The sequence below is a fragment of the Cyanistes caeruleus genome, chromosome 1 (assembly GCF_971803275.1).
Source record: "Cyanistes caeruleus chromosome 1, bCyaCae1.hap1.1, whole genome shotgun sequence".
In the NCBI taxonomy this organism is placed as follows: domain Eukaryota; kingdom Metazoa; phylum Chordata; class Aves; order Passeriformes; family Paridae; genus Cyanistes; species Cyanistes caeruleus.
In genome coordinates this window covers 72,217,836-72,236,265 of record NC_141701.1, presented here as the reverse complement: position 1 = coordinate 72,236,265, position 18,430 = coordinate 72,217,836, and the positions used below count along the sequence as shown (strand labels likewise).

Sequence of the window (18,430 nt, the reverse complement as noted above, 5' to 3'; positions counted from 1 at the left end):
ATTACATAATATTATGTAAAGTTATATCTTACACATAAACTTTCTATTTACTTCCCCTGCTATTTGGTGTATGCTCTCCCTTCCAGTACTACTCTGGATTTTAGGATTTAATACTCAGTCTTTCTCAGGAGAATGAGGAGATTTGAACAGTAACTGTCATCTTGGTTCTCCCTCTTCTCTTTAGTTTTGGAGTCCATCTGAGGTTGCTTTTTTGTATTTTCTTAAAGTTGCTTACTTGCTGTTCCTCACCACCTCCCAAGCAAAGTTTGGGGACATCAAGTTGCCCTCCCTCGGCCCAGTTACCCTGGGGGGTACAGTGACCAGGCGCGCCAGCCCCTGGCCTCGGGTGCTCCCATGGTGGAGCTGGTGTAGGAGGACACAGACATGTGGCTACCAGGTGTTTCCTGCCATGGATAAAACCAGTACTCACCAATCCAGGGCTAGATACGTCCTGTAGAACCTGCACTGCCAACTCTAAGCCAAACCTCTAGCCTTGTGCTAATAATGGTAAACAAACTGTTTTCTGGACTGCAGAACAGGCCTTCTCAAACATTCCTCATGCATGCCGTTATTACCAATTCAAAAGTAAAGTCTTTCAAGACTTCAGGGCTTATCTCTGTGTGTGTTTGCAGTGTTGTATCCTTAATACTTAATATTGCTGACACATAAAAGATTGCATAATTCTGCAGCTACCTAAAATATTTATCAGTGTGAGAATGTGATCCTTTGTGTTCAGAACAAATGCACTTTGATATTTTTAAATTATTTAAAAAATTTGCAGGAGTGAATGATACATCTTATAATATATTCTGACACTGGTTTTCAATGTGTAACTGACTTTCCTGAGAATTCACATTAAGAATAGAAGGGAAGAGTGAATGCTAAAAGCTATGATTTCTCAGAGATCAAAATCAAGGTAAGTAAGGAGATCAGCCTCATTCATTAATATTCGCCTAGACTCAAGACCTGCATATACTCATATACATATGCTTTATTAAATGAATTTGATACATATCTAAACCCCATAATTTTTAACACAGAATTTTAAAAAAACTTCGTGAAATTATGGAATTTAATGCTTTTTAAAATTGCTTTAAATATAATAAAGTGTAGGGCAATCTGGTAGACTGAAATCAGTAACCCTTGGCATGAATGTACATTTTTTTAAAAAAAAAGGAAAAAAGTTATTAGTGCAGAATGGCCTTCACAACAGTAGTCACAAGAAAACAAGGTTTCAAAGTTCTTTTCACTGCACTATAATCAATTTAGGAAACTTCAGTCAAAATAATTCTGCATTTCAAGGCTTCATTGAAAACATCCAGCACAAAGATTTTTTTCACTGACTGACACCAAGCAAGTAGAATTGCTACTGTGATTTTTAGTAACTCATTTTCCTCTTGCCTTTTCAGACTATGGCACTATTAAGAAAGTACTTGCCCCAGTGAACCAGAATTCAAGCAGCTGCCTGCTGGAGGAAATTGAACTCCTGCCGAAAAGTCAGCGAGAGCCCATCAGGAACCTTCAGATCCTGCACACCCAGAGTGTCCTTTTTGTGGGCCTTCAGGAACATGTGATTAAGGTCCCACTGAAGAGATGTCTCTTCTACAAAACATACAGGTATGTAGAATTAGCTGGCTTTATTTGACTAGAGAAAAATGCATGCATGGGGTTGCAGAAAAATAGGAAGGATAAATGGCTGCAAGTAGGAATCCAAATTAATTGTCTCTCACAACAATAATTTTCTGTGTATACTATTTATCAGAAGTATCTCTGACTACTTGTACTAATTTGTTAGGACTAGATGAGACTCTCAGTGAATTATATTGGTATTGAAGTGTCATTATGCAGATTCTGAATTATGAAGTGAAACAGTAAGAAATGTTTTATATAGAAAACCGTTATCTGATAAAGTGCAATATAGCTGCTGGTTTAATGTATTGAAGCCTTCGACTTGGACAAATTTAAGGTGTTTTTTCAGTTTGTTTTTTAAAGCTGTATTATAATTGAATAAAAAGTATCTTTATAGATTCAGAAAGAAAATTTGGTTGGATGAATTGAGAATTAAGAGTACTTAGAAAAGTGGCTATTTAAAAGTAGTGTTGGATCAGCAAACTGTAATAAATGTAAAAATACTACTAGGTAGAAGGCCTATGCAGCCAACAGTTGTTCAGTCAAAGAAATCACTTGGTTGCAGACTATATTATGATAGTTAAGGAATTTAAAGTTCAGCACACAAATTTTTTAGTAAGCTATCTGAAAATACATCTGGGTTGCTAAACGTGCTATAAGAGATTGTTAATGTCATCTAATTAGTTGTATCTTCCCTTTGATATGTGTGGTCCTGGTAATTCAGTACCATTGTTTTATGTTAAATCAGACACTGAACCAGTCATGAGTTTTTGAAAACTGTGACAGAGGCATGTGATTGGTTTTTTAGTTTGTTTTAGCTTCACCTTGATTAATATATATTCCTCTGAAAAGTTGGGCTGTTAAAGGAGGAAGAAAGGGTGCCAGTTGCCTCTCTTGCCTGCTACACTCAGGCTCACAGAGACATTATTTGTGCAGCAGAGATATTGTACCTCTCATAAAAGACAGCATGACCATTTGTAGATAGAGACATTTCTGGCTGTCACAGGGACCACACTGTTGGTAACAGCAGGGAAGTACATGGGACATAGGTATAGTAAAGGCTGTGGCTTGGTGACAGTGGAAGGACATTTCCAAGGGACCTGGCTCACCATCAGGATTGGTATGATGCAGGAAGCCATTGAAAAACTACTGGGTTGAAAACAAGACTGAGGGAAAAGGTGTGCCTTAAAAAAGAAACAGACCAGGGAAGGGAAGAATTCTTCCTTCTACTGTTTTTTACCATTTTTTGTTTAAGCTGTCTTATGTAACATGTTTTTGGAATTTTCTATTGAAATAGAAGAACACTTGAAGTCCTATTAGAAGTCCTGGAAAGCTTACTTTAGGGAAATGTTTTATATGGGCATGTCTCTGCTTCAAGTGTTTGGTTAGTTTAGTGGCCTACATAAAACCAAGTTTCAGTTTCCTTGGACATTTCATCTTTCCTTGGTTCAGAGAGTTGAAAAAGGATGTGTGGTGGTGAGTCTTTACACCAAGCCTGTAGTCTACTTCAGACATTTCAAGGCTGGTGCCTCACTATTTTTAGTGAGGTGTGAATGCACAAAGACCCTGGTACCTCTGCTTCTCTCAGGACAATTCCCAAGGCATGGCAAGGATATTCCAGCTGCAGGGTCCAAAGGTGCTAGGACTGCTGTTTCAAATCACAGACCCCATGCATGGCTGCAGGCTATTCATTTCCCTCCCTGTTTGAGCAGTAGACTCTGATTATTTAATTTTTAAAATTTCTTTTAGAACAAAAGGAAACAAAAAATAAGTGGTGCCTTTCCCATTTTACTGAGAACAGTAGTTAAATACCTCAAATACTGCTCAAATGATTATTTATTCCTCTGCCCAGAGGTATATGAAGTCTTGTCTTCCAGTGGAATGACTTATCTAAAAGGAGATAAAATGATTCCTTGTGGGGTTCTTCAAGCATGACTTTCGTAGTTGTATGACTTCTCTTGTAGTAGTAATTAAATACTCACAGCACCAGAAGGCTTGCCATCCTTGCTTTCTTCTTGGTTGAAGACTTCACTACCAATTCTAGCTCTGTTTTGTGAAAAAGGAGAAGATTTACAGATGTGATCCAGACAAAAAAGGGAATTTCCTTGTCATTTATCATTAGGGACTCAGTTATTTGGAGAATGCAGATGTAATCTTTCACCTATAATTTCCTTTTTGGTTTGACTGGTTTTTTTCTGGCTTATGAGGAATTTTTATTTATTTTTTTTCATGTACAGAGAGTACATTACTTGGAGATATACATTTCTCCAGGCATTGAAACATCTTAAACTTCCTCACTGCTTTTCTGTGTGCTTTAATACTCACATTCTTTTATTATGTTGCTAACTATTACTTCTATACTGTAGCAATGGGTAAACAGTGATAGGTAAATGTCGCTCTATTGGAAACGGCGAGAAGAACGATACAGACTCTTTTGGGAGTCAAACAGGAGAATTTCTCCCTTAACCTTAAGGTTTATTACCTCAGATCTTCTTTTATAGACCGATATGTGAAAGTACAGAAAAGTAAAACTCTTACTGGTTAGTAAACTAACACATCACCATCATTGGCAAGTGGGGTACACCACCCCTTGACCTTCTCTTGCAAGAAAACAAGAAACGGACAAACAGCACCTGCAAGGCTATTTTCTATCTCTGAGGATTGCTTTAATTCCTCCTTATGATTTTCCAGGCCACTTTCTCAGGTGAGACTGAGAAAGGTATGCGGCCTGCTATTCCACAGGCACTGTGCTCCTTGCTTCACAGTTAGCATCCATAGGTAAACCTTACCTAAGGTAATGTCTTCAAGCATAATGGATGGGGGGGGGGGTGGGGTGGTAGTGATGTTTTGGTTTTTTTGTTCGTTTTTTCGTGGCTTTTTGTTGTATTTTGGTTTGGATTTTTTTCATTATTTTATTTAATTATTCACATTTATCATACTTAGGGCTGTGTTACTGTGCCAAAGCTACATTCTGAAATTCCATCAGTGATAACTACAGGCTCTTCCCCAGATCAAGGACATGTTCTCTTCAATATCCACATAATTATTGAGGAATAGGGCATACTTGTATATGAATAACAGCCTTAAAATGTGAAAAGGTTGAAGACCTGTTGCCTCACCTGCTCTTTTTGTGTAAACGGCAGAGTGCTCAGTGGCAAATCTTTTCTAATCTATTTGTTTAGGTTTCTTGCTGAGCTTTCAGACAATACAACTTCAGTCCCTCTGCTGAGCAGACTCTTTCATGAGTTAATGTATCAATGTCAAGATAATTTTCTTGAGATTGTCCATTTTAATTGTTTTTTATTTTTCCTTGTTTCATCTTCGCACAGTAGCTTCTAAAGCATGTGGTTGTTGCTTTTATTTGTAGTTTATTATGCTTCCTTAATAATCACTCTAATATGCCCTGCATATCATATATCTCTTCCTCCAGCACTTTTCAGTGGTGGAGGAGCCCTGTGACCTGCTGCTGCTCTGACAGATAAATTCATCTGCTTCAGGACACTCCAGTCATGACTCTAGTTCCATAAACACTGTTAACACAAGCTCTTGAAAATACATATGGAGGCTAATATTTTTTTGTTTGGTTGGTTGGGAGTTTTGGGGGTTTTTTTGTTTTGTTTTTTAAGTGCAGTTTGCTGCACTTTATTACTGTGACAGCAGACCTTACGATGGGCAAAACTTGTCACACCCATAGTATGGGTTACTCAGCACTTTCCATTATGCCCTGATGTTTACATCATTCATGAGTTGCCCATGCCAGTTATTTGGATTGCCAGCTTCCATGGGGGGCTGGTGGAGGGTGTCTCACACAGACTTCTGCCAATGCCTGAATAGTTTTGAGCATCCTGTCATAACAGTGCTGGTTTGGAGAGTCAGCTAGAGAAAAGTACTTTGGGATGTGTCAGTACTTTGGAGAATCCAAAAAACCCTGCCATCTTCAAGGTACAGAAAGCAGCAGAGCAGTTACCTAAATTCAGTTCTCCTTGGGGAAAATCCTTAATGTTTCACCCAGTTATTATCACCTGGGTATTGCAATTCACATATTTATCAGACTTTTACAGAAGTCCATCAATTATATTCATTGGAGCTATTTTCACAGATGATTTTACCATCTCTCTGTACTTTTTCAGAGTTGGTAGGCCAAGCATGAAACACAACTGACTTTTATATATCTGCTAATTAACTATAATGTGAGATAAATAGAATAATTGTAATGAGAAGATAGCTATTAAACTTCCTAAAATTTGAGTTTCTGTGTTTTACTTTGAGGGTTTTATGCATCTGTAATAAGGAATAAAATCTGTAGTATGGGGGTAGAGACTGTCACCTGAAACAGTCGGCTGTCTTTCATTGGCAGCTGTAACCTTCAAAAGCAACGCCAGATGGCAGTGATTTTTCTGAGACAAATTTGTCAGTTATACTTTGTACTGGCATATTCAGTGCATTAGTTCTGAAAGGACAATGAAAGGCTATATAAGCCCAACATTCTTTAAAATCTTTCCAAGCAAGTGTCAAGGATTGGTATATTTGATGGAAGATAAGTTTCACACACTTGAAAGGCTTGAAAATTAATCTCACTATGATGTTATGCCTAAGTAAATAAATAGTGCCATCTGCTAAAATCTGTACGAATAATGACTTCTCTGACATAAAAAAACCCAAAAAAACCACCAACTTCTGGAAATGTTTGAGTATTTTTTTTTACAATATATGCCTCAGATGCTACTGGGTCACAAGGTTGTCTTGCTAAGTAATGTCATCATAGCTATTCTACTGTAGCTAACCTTTTGTTCTTTGAACATCTTTATTCTTATTTTGGTGTCTTTGTGAGCCATCAGTTAAGCAATCTGTACATTCGCAAGAAAACTCTATCAGCACAGTTCTAAAAAGGGTACTGAATTAACTAACTGAAGAAAACAATATACTTTATTTCATTCCTAGAACTCCAGCAAGATTATTGGATTAAGTATTTCAACCACTTTTGCATTTCTTTATTTTGCCCGAGCTGCAGATTTTTCATCCTCAGAATTTCTCTCACACCCAATAAGAATCTGTTTTCCTGGTAATGGACACTATAACAATAGTAAAATAATTATTCCTATATACTGATACTATACAAGTTAATAATAAGCATGGTAGGTGTTAATGTGTCCAGAAGAGCTTGCCAACAAATGAAATTGAAATTGCTGTTTGGAAATAATCATTCCATTGTGTTTATTTTTGGATATTCAGGTAGATTTCCTGATTTCAAAATATGCAGCCTTATTCCAGTTTAAATATGAGAAATCTGCTGCTGCATTGTAATGTCAGAACCACATGAGGACTGATCTGAATTAATGATTCCAGAATCAGAGTCCTCATAAATTTCCCAGTCTGGATAAACTATACTCCTGCCTGCAAGTCTAGATTATAGGCATATATTTAAAATGGCAATTCTTTTTTTGCGTATTGGATACACTGAAAAATTATCTTTAGTTGGTGTCAACTTATGAACACTAACAAGTCAGCAGAACTATGAAATAAACACAGTTGTAAATTTGTTGCACTCAAAAGAAGTAGATTAGTCCCATACTGCAGAGGAAATAGCTTGACCCTTTCTGCCTCTGTGAAGAGGAAAGGTTTTGTAGAAAGTGTCTGTCTATCTGTTCTGAAAAATGCATCAGAGGTACACTGTTCATTTACATTTTGCTGTCCCTGAAATACTTAGTGTCTTGGGTTGCAATGCAAGATGTAACCAAAAGCATATATTCTATTACCAGCTGTTAAAACCAAGTGAGGGAGTGCTCTTTATCTCTTCCATGACCCATCCCTCATAACTCCAAGGGGTTATTTTCTTTTAATAGATATGTTAATAGGCCAGCTGTTAAAACCAGATGTGGCAGTGTTCTTTATCTCTTCCACAACCCATCCTCCCTCCAGGGGGATATCCTCAGTTAATGGGCCATTGAGTGAGTCATTGCATGACTGATAAAATTACATTATCCCATGGTGAGATGCTCCACCCAGTGGCAAGAGCCAAGCATTTCTACCTAAATATAATCAGAGACTTGGAGCACCACAGGCAGACCTTTTCCACTGGGTTCCCAGAGGAAGACCAGACTGTTCTACACCACCACTGGACCTTCAGAGGAAAACTACACCCTTCTACAGGTTCATTGCTTCAACAGAACCACATCTGTCACTCCAAGAGGACTGCAGGCACCATTTAATTGTACTGCTACCAACACCCTGACCAAAAGGGTGTCAGGTTGTACTACAGCATTTTTATTTTTATTTTCCTAGTAAAGAACTGTTATTCCTATTCCCGTATCTTTCTTTGAGAGCCCCTTGATTTCAAGATTATAATAATTTGAAGGGATGATATGAGAAACATATATGCATATGAAAATTCAAAATTTGAGAAGCATATAAAGCGCTTAAGCAGGTGGAGGGGAAAAAGAAATATAGCTTACTTTAAAGGTAGAAACAACTTGTAACATGAACACATAGAAATGCAGCATGTTAGGTAGAAACAACTTGTAACAGAACAGACAGGAATTTAGTTGCTAGGTAAAGGTCATAAAGATAAGGTGTATATTGTGAAAACCCAGTAAAGCAAGACAGGTGTTATGAAAACCTGATAAAGCAGAGCCTGTGGTTTAAGAAGCCAGCAAGAACCAGGCTCCTGGTTTTGGCCAGGGCAAGCTGACCTGGGAGAAAGCCAAACCTCCAGTGCACCTGCCCAGAGACAGAGGTCAATCAGCTAACACTGAGGAAGATGTCTTTACTTCATCAGAATATCCCTGCCCCTGACCACCAGGAGGTGTGGTGCTACAGGAAACTAGTTATAATATGAAGTGCAAGGAGGTAGAGAGTGGGTAAGGAATGGGTGGTCAGGGAGGTGTGGACTTGTGGGATCAATGTATATTTAAACCTGAAACCTGTTTTGATCAGGTACACATGAAAAGCATATTGCTTTACAATTTTAATTGTAAAGTCCTTATTCACCAGCTCAGGGGGGAAGGGGAGTTTATATTTTTACCATTTCAAGAGAGGTTCCTGCCTTCCTTAGCAGACATCTGTCTTTTCAAAGCAAGACGCTTAGTGACAACTCTTCAAAGTGTGATCTATGTATGTATATATTGCATTATAGGCAGGTAATTTTGTCAAACAAATTTTACAACCTGCTCCAAATTTATTTCTTGAAGTAGCCTTATGAGGGTCTTTTTCTTTTAGTTTGGAAGGATGTAAGTAAACCAGATAGATTTAACTATATATTCACAATTCAGATTTTATTAGTAGGGTATTTTCTTAAACAGAAAAGTGACGTAAGTAAGAAAAATTTAAAGCAGGCATGTGGTATTCATATATAATGATGTAAATAATTTTGTTGCTTTAAAAAATATCAAAAGATTCAGGAATTCTAAGTTCAGTGTGTTTACTTTCAGTAACTATAGATACTTACAGGCAAATTAAGGAAATGGAGGTTGGACAAGTGGACAGTGAGGTGGATTGGGAAATGGCTGAATCCCAGCTCTCAGAGGGTTGTGATCAGTGTCACAGTCTAGTTGGAGGCCTAGTGGTGTCATTTAAGAGTCAATAGTGGGCCCAGTATTGTTTAACTTCTTCATCAATGACTTGGCTGAAGGGGCAGATGTCTCCCCAGAAAGTTCGCTGATGACACAAAGCTGGAGGAGTGGTTGTTACTCCAGAAGTCTGTGCAGCCCTTCAGAGGGACCTCAGCAGATTGGAGAGTCAGATCAAGAGGAACTTTCTGAAATTCAGCAAAGGTAAGTGCAGGGTCCTGCACCTGGGAAAGAATAACCACAGGCACAAGCACAGACTGGGGACTGATCTGCTGGAAAGCAGCTCTGCAGAGATTGACCTGGGGGTCCCGATGGACAGGTTAGCTATGAGCCAGCTATGTGCCCTGGGGGCCAGGAAGGCAAATGGTTTCCTAGGGTGCATTGGGAAGAACATTGCCAACAGGTCAGGAGGTGATCCTGCCCCTTTATTCTGGTGAGGCCACATCTGGAGTGCTGTGTGAAGTTCTGGATTCCTCAGGACTAGAGAGATATGGAGCTCCTAGAGTGGGTACAGCAGAGGGCTACGAAGATCAGTAGGGTCTGACGCATCTCTTCTGTCAGGTGAAACGGGGGGATTTGGACCTGTTCAGCCTTGAGAGAACACTGAGAAAAGATTTATTGATGCATATTAATATCTGAAGAGAGGGTGTAGAGAGGATGGAATGTATGTTCTGAAAGTTGTGTTTCACATTTGATCCATATATAGTCACTTGGAAGCATCAACATGCTGAATTGTGTGTTATAAACAACTTGTATACATAAATTTCTGATTCTGGATTTGATGGAAGGACCTTATGGGTTTCAGGTTGGTATTCTCAATGATGTTGTGTGATTGAATTGTACACAAAGATATTTTGACTATGCTACAAAAATTAGAATAAGAGGAAGCAATGGTAGCCCGCTCAGAGTGTCTGAGATGATTAAAGGATTTGATTTCTCTTACCAGTACAGGTAAGGGTTAAGCAGTATTCTGAATATTTGACATGCATCTCAGCTTGAGCTGTGTCCTGGTCTAGGGCAAATCTGGGAGAGAATATCGAAATGGGGGTGCCCCAGAAAGCAAATTAAAGGGATCCCTCCCCCAACTGGTTCCAGAAAAAAGATTTCCTTGGAGAAAAGTGGAAAAACCTGTTTATTTAGAAGAAATTGAATAATATTAAACAATAAGACCTCTTGCTGTTTGATGAGATGGCAAATCCAGAAAAAGTCCTTTTCATGGGGTGTAGCTTGGCTTGATCAGGTTCTTATCAGCCCCTTCACACTGGAAAGTGCCAAGGCCCAGGCCCTGGTGGGCCACAGTGTGAGCTCCCAGGGTTTGTCTGGGTTTTCAGTCCAGAGCAGGTTTGAACAGATCCAAGGAAAAATTGAAAAAACAGTCCAGGGAACTTCTATGCCTCAGCTAGCTAAACTAGCTAAAAGCAAAGGAGAGCTCTGTCCTGCTGCTTGTCCGTGCTGTAGACAATACAGTCCAGGAGCAGGATGTGGGGGAGTGAGGGCTCTTTCGCAACACAAACTCCTGCTTTTTCTTTGCCCCCACTTTGCTCTCAGAGCCAGTCTTAAATGTGCAGAACTTAATATGTAACATAAACAAGGCAACTAGGGATACAAGCATCATAAAATCACCCCAGGACAAGCTGCTAGAGATTTTAGAAGTTGTGTCCTTACCATTTATGTTATTCTGCATCATTCATCTGTATTTTTAGATGCCTGTTCTTCATTGCACACGTATATATCTATATAGCTGCAAAACCAGTAATAATGAAAACACTGATAGGTAGCTTTGTCTGGTATTGCATTCAGGAATGGGTAGAACTGTGCATCTGGAACATGACAGGCTTATAGCTTCAGTTTTCTGATCAAACTTTCAGCGATGAACCTGTCTTCTGCAAAATAAGATGATGACCCTGGTGTAGTTCCTGGTATACAGTGTCAGGTCACATTTGATGGTAACTGTGACTATGTAGACATGGAAATTTCAGTAGAAACTGTTGAAATGGTCAGGAGACTCAGTTCCTTGAAGTACTGTGTTTAGGTAAAGACAGAAAAATGTTTCTTGAACAGTGTTAGAGGATTCATTTATATATATATTGTATGAATAAAATGTTACAGCTCAAGAAGATACCTGATTAGAACTTTCATATTCATATGGGAATATATTCTCCACCTCAAAGGAAATTTAAAAATCTCTTAGAAATTAGCGGTGTTATGATACAGCTTTTAAGCTTATTTTTTTTTATTGTTGTTGTTCTTTCGAACGCACAAATTCTTTTTTGTCTAAAACTATGGGATTTTTAACATATTTTGCTCTTAATTGTGGTCAATCCTGCCTTATTTTCTGACTCAATATCATCTCAAATATAACTGAAGTAGGAAAATTGTGCTGGCATACTTGGTGGTAATTATAAAATAGCTAAAGAAATAACCTGCTTTTACTGACCTGCTTTAGAATGAATGAGGTGGCTTACAGTTCTGTTAGCAGTCAGTCAAAACCCATTGCTATAGTGTAGCAGCACTGTCAGCAGGCACACTGAGCCATCACTGCCAAATGAGTGCTTTGCAGAAGACAAACTCTGCTACCTGTCATTTACATTTGGTAAAAAAATATGAAGTGACAACACAGAGCAAAATTGGAATCAGTCAGGAGAAGCCAAAAGCTGTTGAATGTTTTTCCAGAGTGCTGACTCAATAGGGTAAGTGGCATCAAGAGTCTTTGAATGAATCAGTTTAATGTTATTCCTGAATTTCCTTCCTGCACAAAATTGCCAGTTTTAGCACCTTATTTAAAACTTCTGAGTGACTTGTAATTAAAGGTGCAAGTTGTTTTGATTTACATGAATTGAAGGTAAAGTGAATGCAAAAGCGAAAGAGGAAATGGGGTCTAAGACCAGAGTGGGAGAAGGATCAGCTTACTCCCACTAAAGAGGGAGTATGGTTCTAAGTGAAAGGATATTTCAAAAAACTTTGAAATATTTTTATTTTTAATAAAAATTTTCTAAAGCATAATTACTGAATTTATAAATATGAACCCTTTGAAGTTGGAAAATTCAGCACTTTGGCTTTGAGGCACAAGTTCTCACTTCAATGTTATCATTGCTAACATTGCCAGTTATGCATTATGTCAGCCTTTAATTTGTTTTTGCATTCTTTTCTCATAAAACACATGCTTTATCAGAGATACTCAGAAGGAGAACACTGGATATCCCATCTTGGAAACACTGAAAAACCAAGACACTTAAAACTTTTTAATTTGCCTTAATTTGCATGAATCTTCTTTCTCACTTTCTAGATAGTTAAATGGAAACGTGTAGCCTGAGTTACAAAAATGCTAAGTGCTAACAGCTGCAGGAACCAACAGTGGGAACTCTCTTCTGAACAGAGAATTCCCTGAACCAAAAGCTTTATCTTTGAGCTGGCTTTGATCTTTGATCCTGTTTAGGGGTCTGTTGTGGTTTTAAAGCATTAGCTAAAAAATCACTAGAAAACTTACTCATCTCTTGCTGTGAGATATGCATTAGGAGAAGGGCCAAATAGGCTTAAAATATAAAAGGAATAAAGAAAATATTAACAAAACTACAAGAATAAGAAACCAGAATAAAACCTCCAAAACCCCTTTTTTCCCACCACCCAACCATTCCCTTGTTTAATAGACAACATAGAGAAAAAACCTGGTGGTTAAAATAGTCTCAACTTTGCTATAGTCTTTTCATCAGTCTTTGTAGAGAAAAATAAGTTCTCTTTTGTCAGTCTATGGAGTTTTTCACAAGAAAACCTTTTTCTCATGGCTTTCTATTTCTCTGATGTCAGCCACCTGGAAAACTGCCATCAGTCCTTTCCTTGCATTTCACACAACTCTGAGGTGTGGTTTTGGACCATGATTCAAGGGGTGTCATTTTAAGGATGAGTTATTCAAAGGCAAAAGGTCTCTTCATCTGTCTCTATGATCATCTCTGGAAACAGAAGTTTTCTCTTTTTCTCTTAAGGGCCACAAATCTTCAACAACTCTCACTTCTTCCTTTTCTGTTCCAGCATCTCTTAGGATCACAACTACTTCACCATTTTCTCAGCTCTATCAATGAATTATCTTTGCTTAGATCTACACTTTGAAATACTCCATTCCTCCCTCAAATACTCTTTCATGAATTAAAGGAGATTTTTCCAGAATATTATTGTCCATCTTCATAGCTTTAACAAAAGAATATTTCAGCTTATTAAGGCATCTCTTTATTCTCTTCCCATCTGAGGCTTAATTCCTTTCCTCACTGGCTTTGATAGTTTATGTTGTCTCTTTATATGTTAATCACTTTCCTTTTCTTCTCTCTGAAAAAGGAGTAAGTCTGCAGGTCTCATATAGGTAGTGAAAGAGTTAAAATCTTGCCCAGGCCTTGTGGATGGTCCTGTGATCTCTGCTGGGGCAGCGGCTGGAGCTGTCTGTGATGGAAGATTTTCAGCGGCTGCACTGGGGGATGGGGGCCAGCAACTCAGCAGCCAGGCTAGCCCTCAGAGGCAGCACACCACCGGCCGATGGCTTCCCTCACCCTACTTGGCAGTCTCTGGTGAAACCCAGCAGCGGCAGAATTCCAGCCGAGCCAGGGACCAGCCTGGGCTGGCAGCCCCACTGTACAAGGTCCAGTGAGCCCTCTGAGGGACTCAGCCCCTCTGGGAAGGGTCTCCTGTCACTTCACAGTCTCCATCCCCCGCCAGGAACCGCAGAATTCCAGCCAGCCCCACTCCCCCTGTGGCCTTGTCCGGCCTGAGGGGGAGGAGCCTGAACCAGAGTCCTGTTACCTCTTCAAAGCCAGAAACCCGAGAGAGAGTAATTGCCAGGCTTAGGTTTTAAAGGGTGGTGTTCACAGGTTGATCTCACTTTTCAATGGTCAAAACTACTGTCAATTCTTAGAAATGACCAGTTATTAGCCAGGAGAAAAACTCCCATCAGCCTCTGGCAGCCTTAACTTCCTTAGGTGTTTCCTACTTTTTCTTAAATGACAATCTATCACAGGGAGTTTTGACTGTTATGCCTCTTAAATTGTGCCTTTTTTGCAGATGAGAACTATGCTCCCACATGGTACTGGCAATCCACATTGCTAAGTGGAATGTGGAAGTGAATTCTTTGAAATTTATAATTACGGTGTTTTGGTATAACACTCCAGGAAATTAGTAAGTCTGCATTTGGTCACGTGTTCATATGGAAGTACATGAGGAATGCCAGAGATAAATAGAAATAGCAATAAAACACATAAATCAGTTAGGATAGAAACACAGAACACTTGAGTTTAGGTCTCATCACATCAGGGGTCTCTAGTGGTTATCTGGTCCAATGCTTGCTGGGCTTTCCAGTTGTCCAGAGCTATGTGGCCATGTCTGGGTGGCTTTTGAATATCTCCAAGGAAGGAGATTCCAGAAGCTCCCTGGGCTGTCTGTGCCAATGCTCAGTCATCCTTCCTGCAACAGCATCTCCTGATGTTGAAGCATCCTGTGTTTCAGTTTGTGCCCATTGTCTCTGGTCCTGTCACTGGGTGCCACTGAAGACCCTGGATCCTCTTCTTTGCATGCTCCCTTCAGGGTTTTGTACATATTGAGGAGATCCTCTCTGGACCTTCTCTTCTCTAGGCTAAACAGCTCTCTGAGCTCTCTCAGCTTCTTCTCACTGGAGGGATGCTCCAGTTGCTTAATCATCTCTGCGGCTCTTCAGTCAACAGATGTGATGGGAACAGATAATTAAAGAGAGAGGCCATGCCCATGGATTTGAGTAGAACAGAAATGATCAATCTAACATTTTTTACAACCTAGATAAAATGTTTGAATGCATTATTTTTATGTGTAAATTATAGATATTCTTAAAAGTGTTAAACCAATTATATTTTGCTTCACTATAATGGGAGTTCCACCTCCTTTCTTAAGGATCTTTAGCTATGAAACTGCAGACATATTGCCTGGACTGTTAATGTTAGACCTTAGCAAGAGAAACCAGCTATTTATCAGAGAAATGAACTTCTAGTTCTGTATAGTGGGTCTTCCAGAGTCTGTATGAAACTGGGCTACCATCCTTCTCAGTAATCCTTTACTTTCCCTCCTCATGTGCCACTATGAGTGTTGAGGGCAGCATGTGATGTGTAAAGAGGTGTGATGGCAGCCACCAGTGCCCCTTTGAACTAACTTCCAGAGATTTTATGCAAGTGCAGAAAATAGATCAGAAAGTTTTCTAATTAGTTTTCAAAGACCAGACATTGTCCTCTGATTTCTGAAAAAGATGATAGCTACAGTTCCAAAACTGACATGTAACTCCTGACTTTTTTACTTGGAGCAGACAATATACCCTCTTTATGAAGTTCTGTAATTCTCTAGTAAATACAAAAATCAGTCTAGACAATATACCATGCATGTAGACAGAAATTCAGCTATGCACTAAAAAGAAATAAAGAAATCCTAGCTTTGTGTAGGCATTCAAATTAATTTTTCCTCTGGTTTTGGTAATTTTGTCGGTGCCACACCACAACACAGATCAATTTCACCATCTGCCTATAAAATACCAAGAGATGCTACATAGTTATTTAAAAATCTTTGGTCAGTACAAATGAAGATAAATGGTTGTCTGGTTGGTTTTCATCTACAGCGCATGCATTAGATCCCAAGACCCTTATTGTGGCTGGGACATGGTGATGAAGAAATGCACAACACTGGAAGAAAGTCTGAGCATGAGTCAATGGGAGCAAAGCATTACCATGTGTCCAGTAAGTCCAAATGTATTAATTTGTCTTTTAAAACCTTTGATTCCATGTGAATTTCATGAAAATGAGCTAGCAGAGATTTTTCAAGCTCAGAAGACTGCATTTAATGCCACTTTCCTTATGTTTTCCCATCAGATTTAAGGAGAATACCTAATTTCTATTTCTTATCAAACTACTTATATGATAAAATTATTTAGAGTAATTTCAAAGGGTGGGGTTTTTATAGATAATGTCTAATTTTCTACCTTGAAAACAAATGCTTTCTAAGATTAGTGATATTTACATATTTTTCTCTGCAGAATTTTTCTCCATTGTATGCTTTGAAAAAGTTTAATCAGTAGTGGTATGTTGAAAGACCCCCGAGCTGTTCACCAGTCTTCACAGAAGTAATTGTGAATGCCGTTTATTTCTATTATTAACACACCTTTTATAGGGTTCTACAGGGTCTGCGGGCAGAGCAAGCTACTATTGGCTAACACACACAGGTTTACATTCTTATCCTTGTACACAAGGATATTGTTTTGCTTTACTCTCTCTTCTGCAGGCAAGTTTCAAGGATTTTAGCCCTTAATATCACGACTTATTCCAAAGGCTGGTTTGTGCATACAGGCCTTTACTAATATATAAAATATAGCAACAATTCCCCCTTTCTCTTTTTGCACAAACCAAGCTTTGGATAAGATATCATACCACTTAGACTGTCATCCCAATTAACATTATAAGTAAAGTCTGTCCCCCTTCTAGCACAAGAGGCTTCAACCATCCGGTGATGCCCCAGCTGGCGAACCAGCTTCCAGTGGGGTCACTATCTTCCTCCAGGCATGTAACCCATCCTGTAGCTGTTGCAGTTGCTTATGGATGGAAGCTGAATGATCAGTAAGATCCAAGCAGCACATGCCTTCAAACTCCCCACAACCATGTCCCTGTGCCAAGAGCAAAAGGTCCATTGCAGCTCGATTTCATAATACTGCATGACATACACTACTCACATTGGCTGAAAGCTCACTTAACATTGTGGATGTTAAATTCAATCCTTCCTTAGTCGAACAAGTGAGCCTTTTTAGGGTGGCTAAACTTTAATTCATTCAGGCTTTGCTTTGACTGTTTGATGTTCTTCATTTTGCTAGCTATATTCAACAATTGATGTAAGCTGGGGTGGAACAAGGTTATGTTTCCCAAGATAACAGGGTCTTCTATGTGGACTAGCAGGAATCCCATTCCATGCCCTATCCCCACAGATTAGGGACATGGAACTAGGTAATCGCTTTGGTAATTGTCCTGTGAGATTGCACCACGAACAAAGGCTTTACTTTCTATGGTAGTAACGAGATCAGCTATAGGGTTGACTGCAGCTCAGGGCTACATTACTTTGTTAGAATGACTTTTTGTCGGGGATTCAAACATTATCCGTCCACCTGAGGTATTGGTGGAACTTAACAAATCTAATTCTTCTGAGGGTTGTAACATTGAGAACTTTGGTAATTTTTTGCTTGCCAACAGGCTTCAGGTTGTCTTAATGTGAAGCCAACAGTGCAATTGCACTCTTGCAACATTGCCAATTGATTCAGTTGAGTCTCATTACTAATTAAATCTTTAAATGCTGGAGGATCCCATTCAGGGGCTCCTACGAGACAGGTGCGAAAGGATCTCCAGGTGTGGCTAGGCTCAAACACATTGACCTTTGGCCAGTTCAATGTGCCAGTGACTCACATGTTCTGCCTCTTTTGGATGTTAGTTAGCAGACAGTTGGGACTATACACAACACAATTACCATAAGCAGTTTGTTCCATGCAAATGACACCATATTTGCAAACTTACAGCTAAAACTCCAATCGTTAAATGAACTTTCAAAGATGCTTACACTAGCTCTTGAAGGGGGAATACTTATACTTTATCCTAACAACAATTACTACACAGGCTAAACTCTTTATCTTAACCTATTATATAACTACCTTCAACACACGTGCTTTGGTATATATGTAGTCTAAGCGTGAAAGCAATTTGCTGAAAGGGTAAACACACAACTACAATTTGCTTTATATACAGTTAAATGGAGTCTCTACACTTCTTAGATCTTCTACAGAATTTCTCTAACACGATTCAGTCCTGGAACATTCACTGCTCCCGTGATGTCAGCTGGCAGCTGATGGGTGACTGAGGGTTTTGATGTTCAAGTTGTTCTTCAGATCCTTCTAAATCTTAAAACAAAGGATACCTGAAAAATTGGTAGAGATATGACATCATAGTAACAACATAAAATTTCTGTTGGCAACTGTCTGTGTAGTGTTCAGACACAACTGTGTCCTGACAGGTCCACTTCTGATCCATGTCTGGAGTACCAAGGCTGTGTGATGACATCTCTGTTCACTGGATCTCATGTGTTCAGAGACAGACAGTCTGGTCAGATGGACAGGTGACCTTTTTGAACCTGCCAACAAAACACAGGCACTTCTCTCCTTGAAGTTAATGAATTACACTAATCAAATGTTTTTAGGGCATCCATTTCCC

General features: G+C 39.1%; 1 protein-coding gene across 15 annotated transcripts in view; it reads left to right on the top strand.

Moving 5' to 3' along the window:
• The window catches only part of LOC147655596 (semaphorin-5A-like), a 345,256-nt gene that overhangs the window by 315,600 nt on the left and 11,226 nt on the right, over positions 1–18,430 (top strand). For 10 of the 15 annotated variants that reach the window (XM_086842896.1, XM_086842946.1, XM_086842825.1 and 7 more), the window contains 2 exons: positions 1,410–1,617; positions 15,808–15,925. In XM_086842896.1, coding sequence (XP_086699022.1) covers positions 1,410–1,617; positions 15,808–15,925 — 326 coding nt within the window. Of the gene's footprint in view, positions 1–1,409; positions 1,618–5,059; positions 5,878–9,274; positions 9,399–15,807; positions 15,926–18,430 lie in introns of those variants that run through there. The other 5 variants (XR_015274363.1, XR_015274377.1, XR_015274308.1 and 2 more) reach the window with 3 other exon arrangements.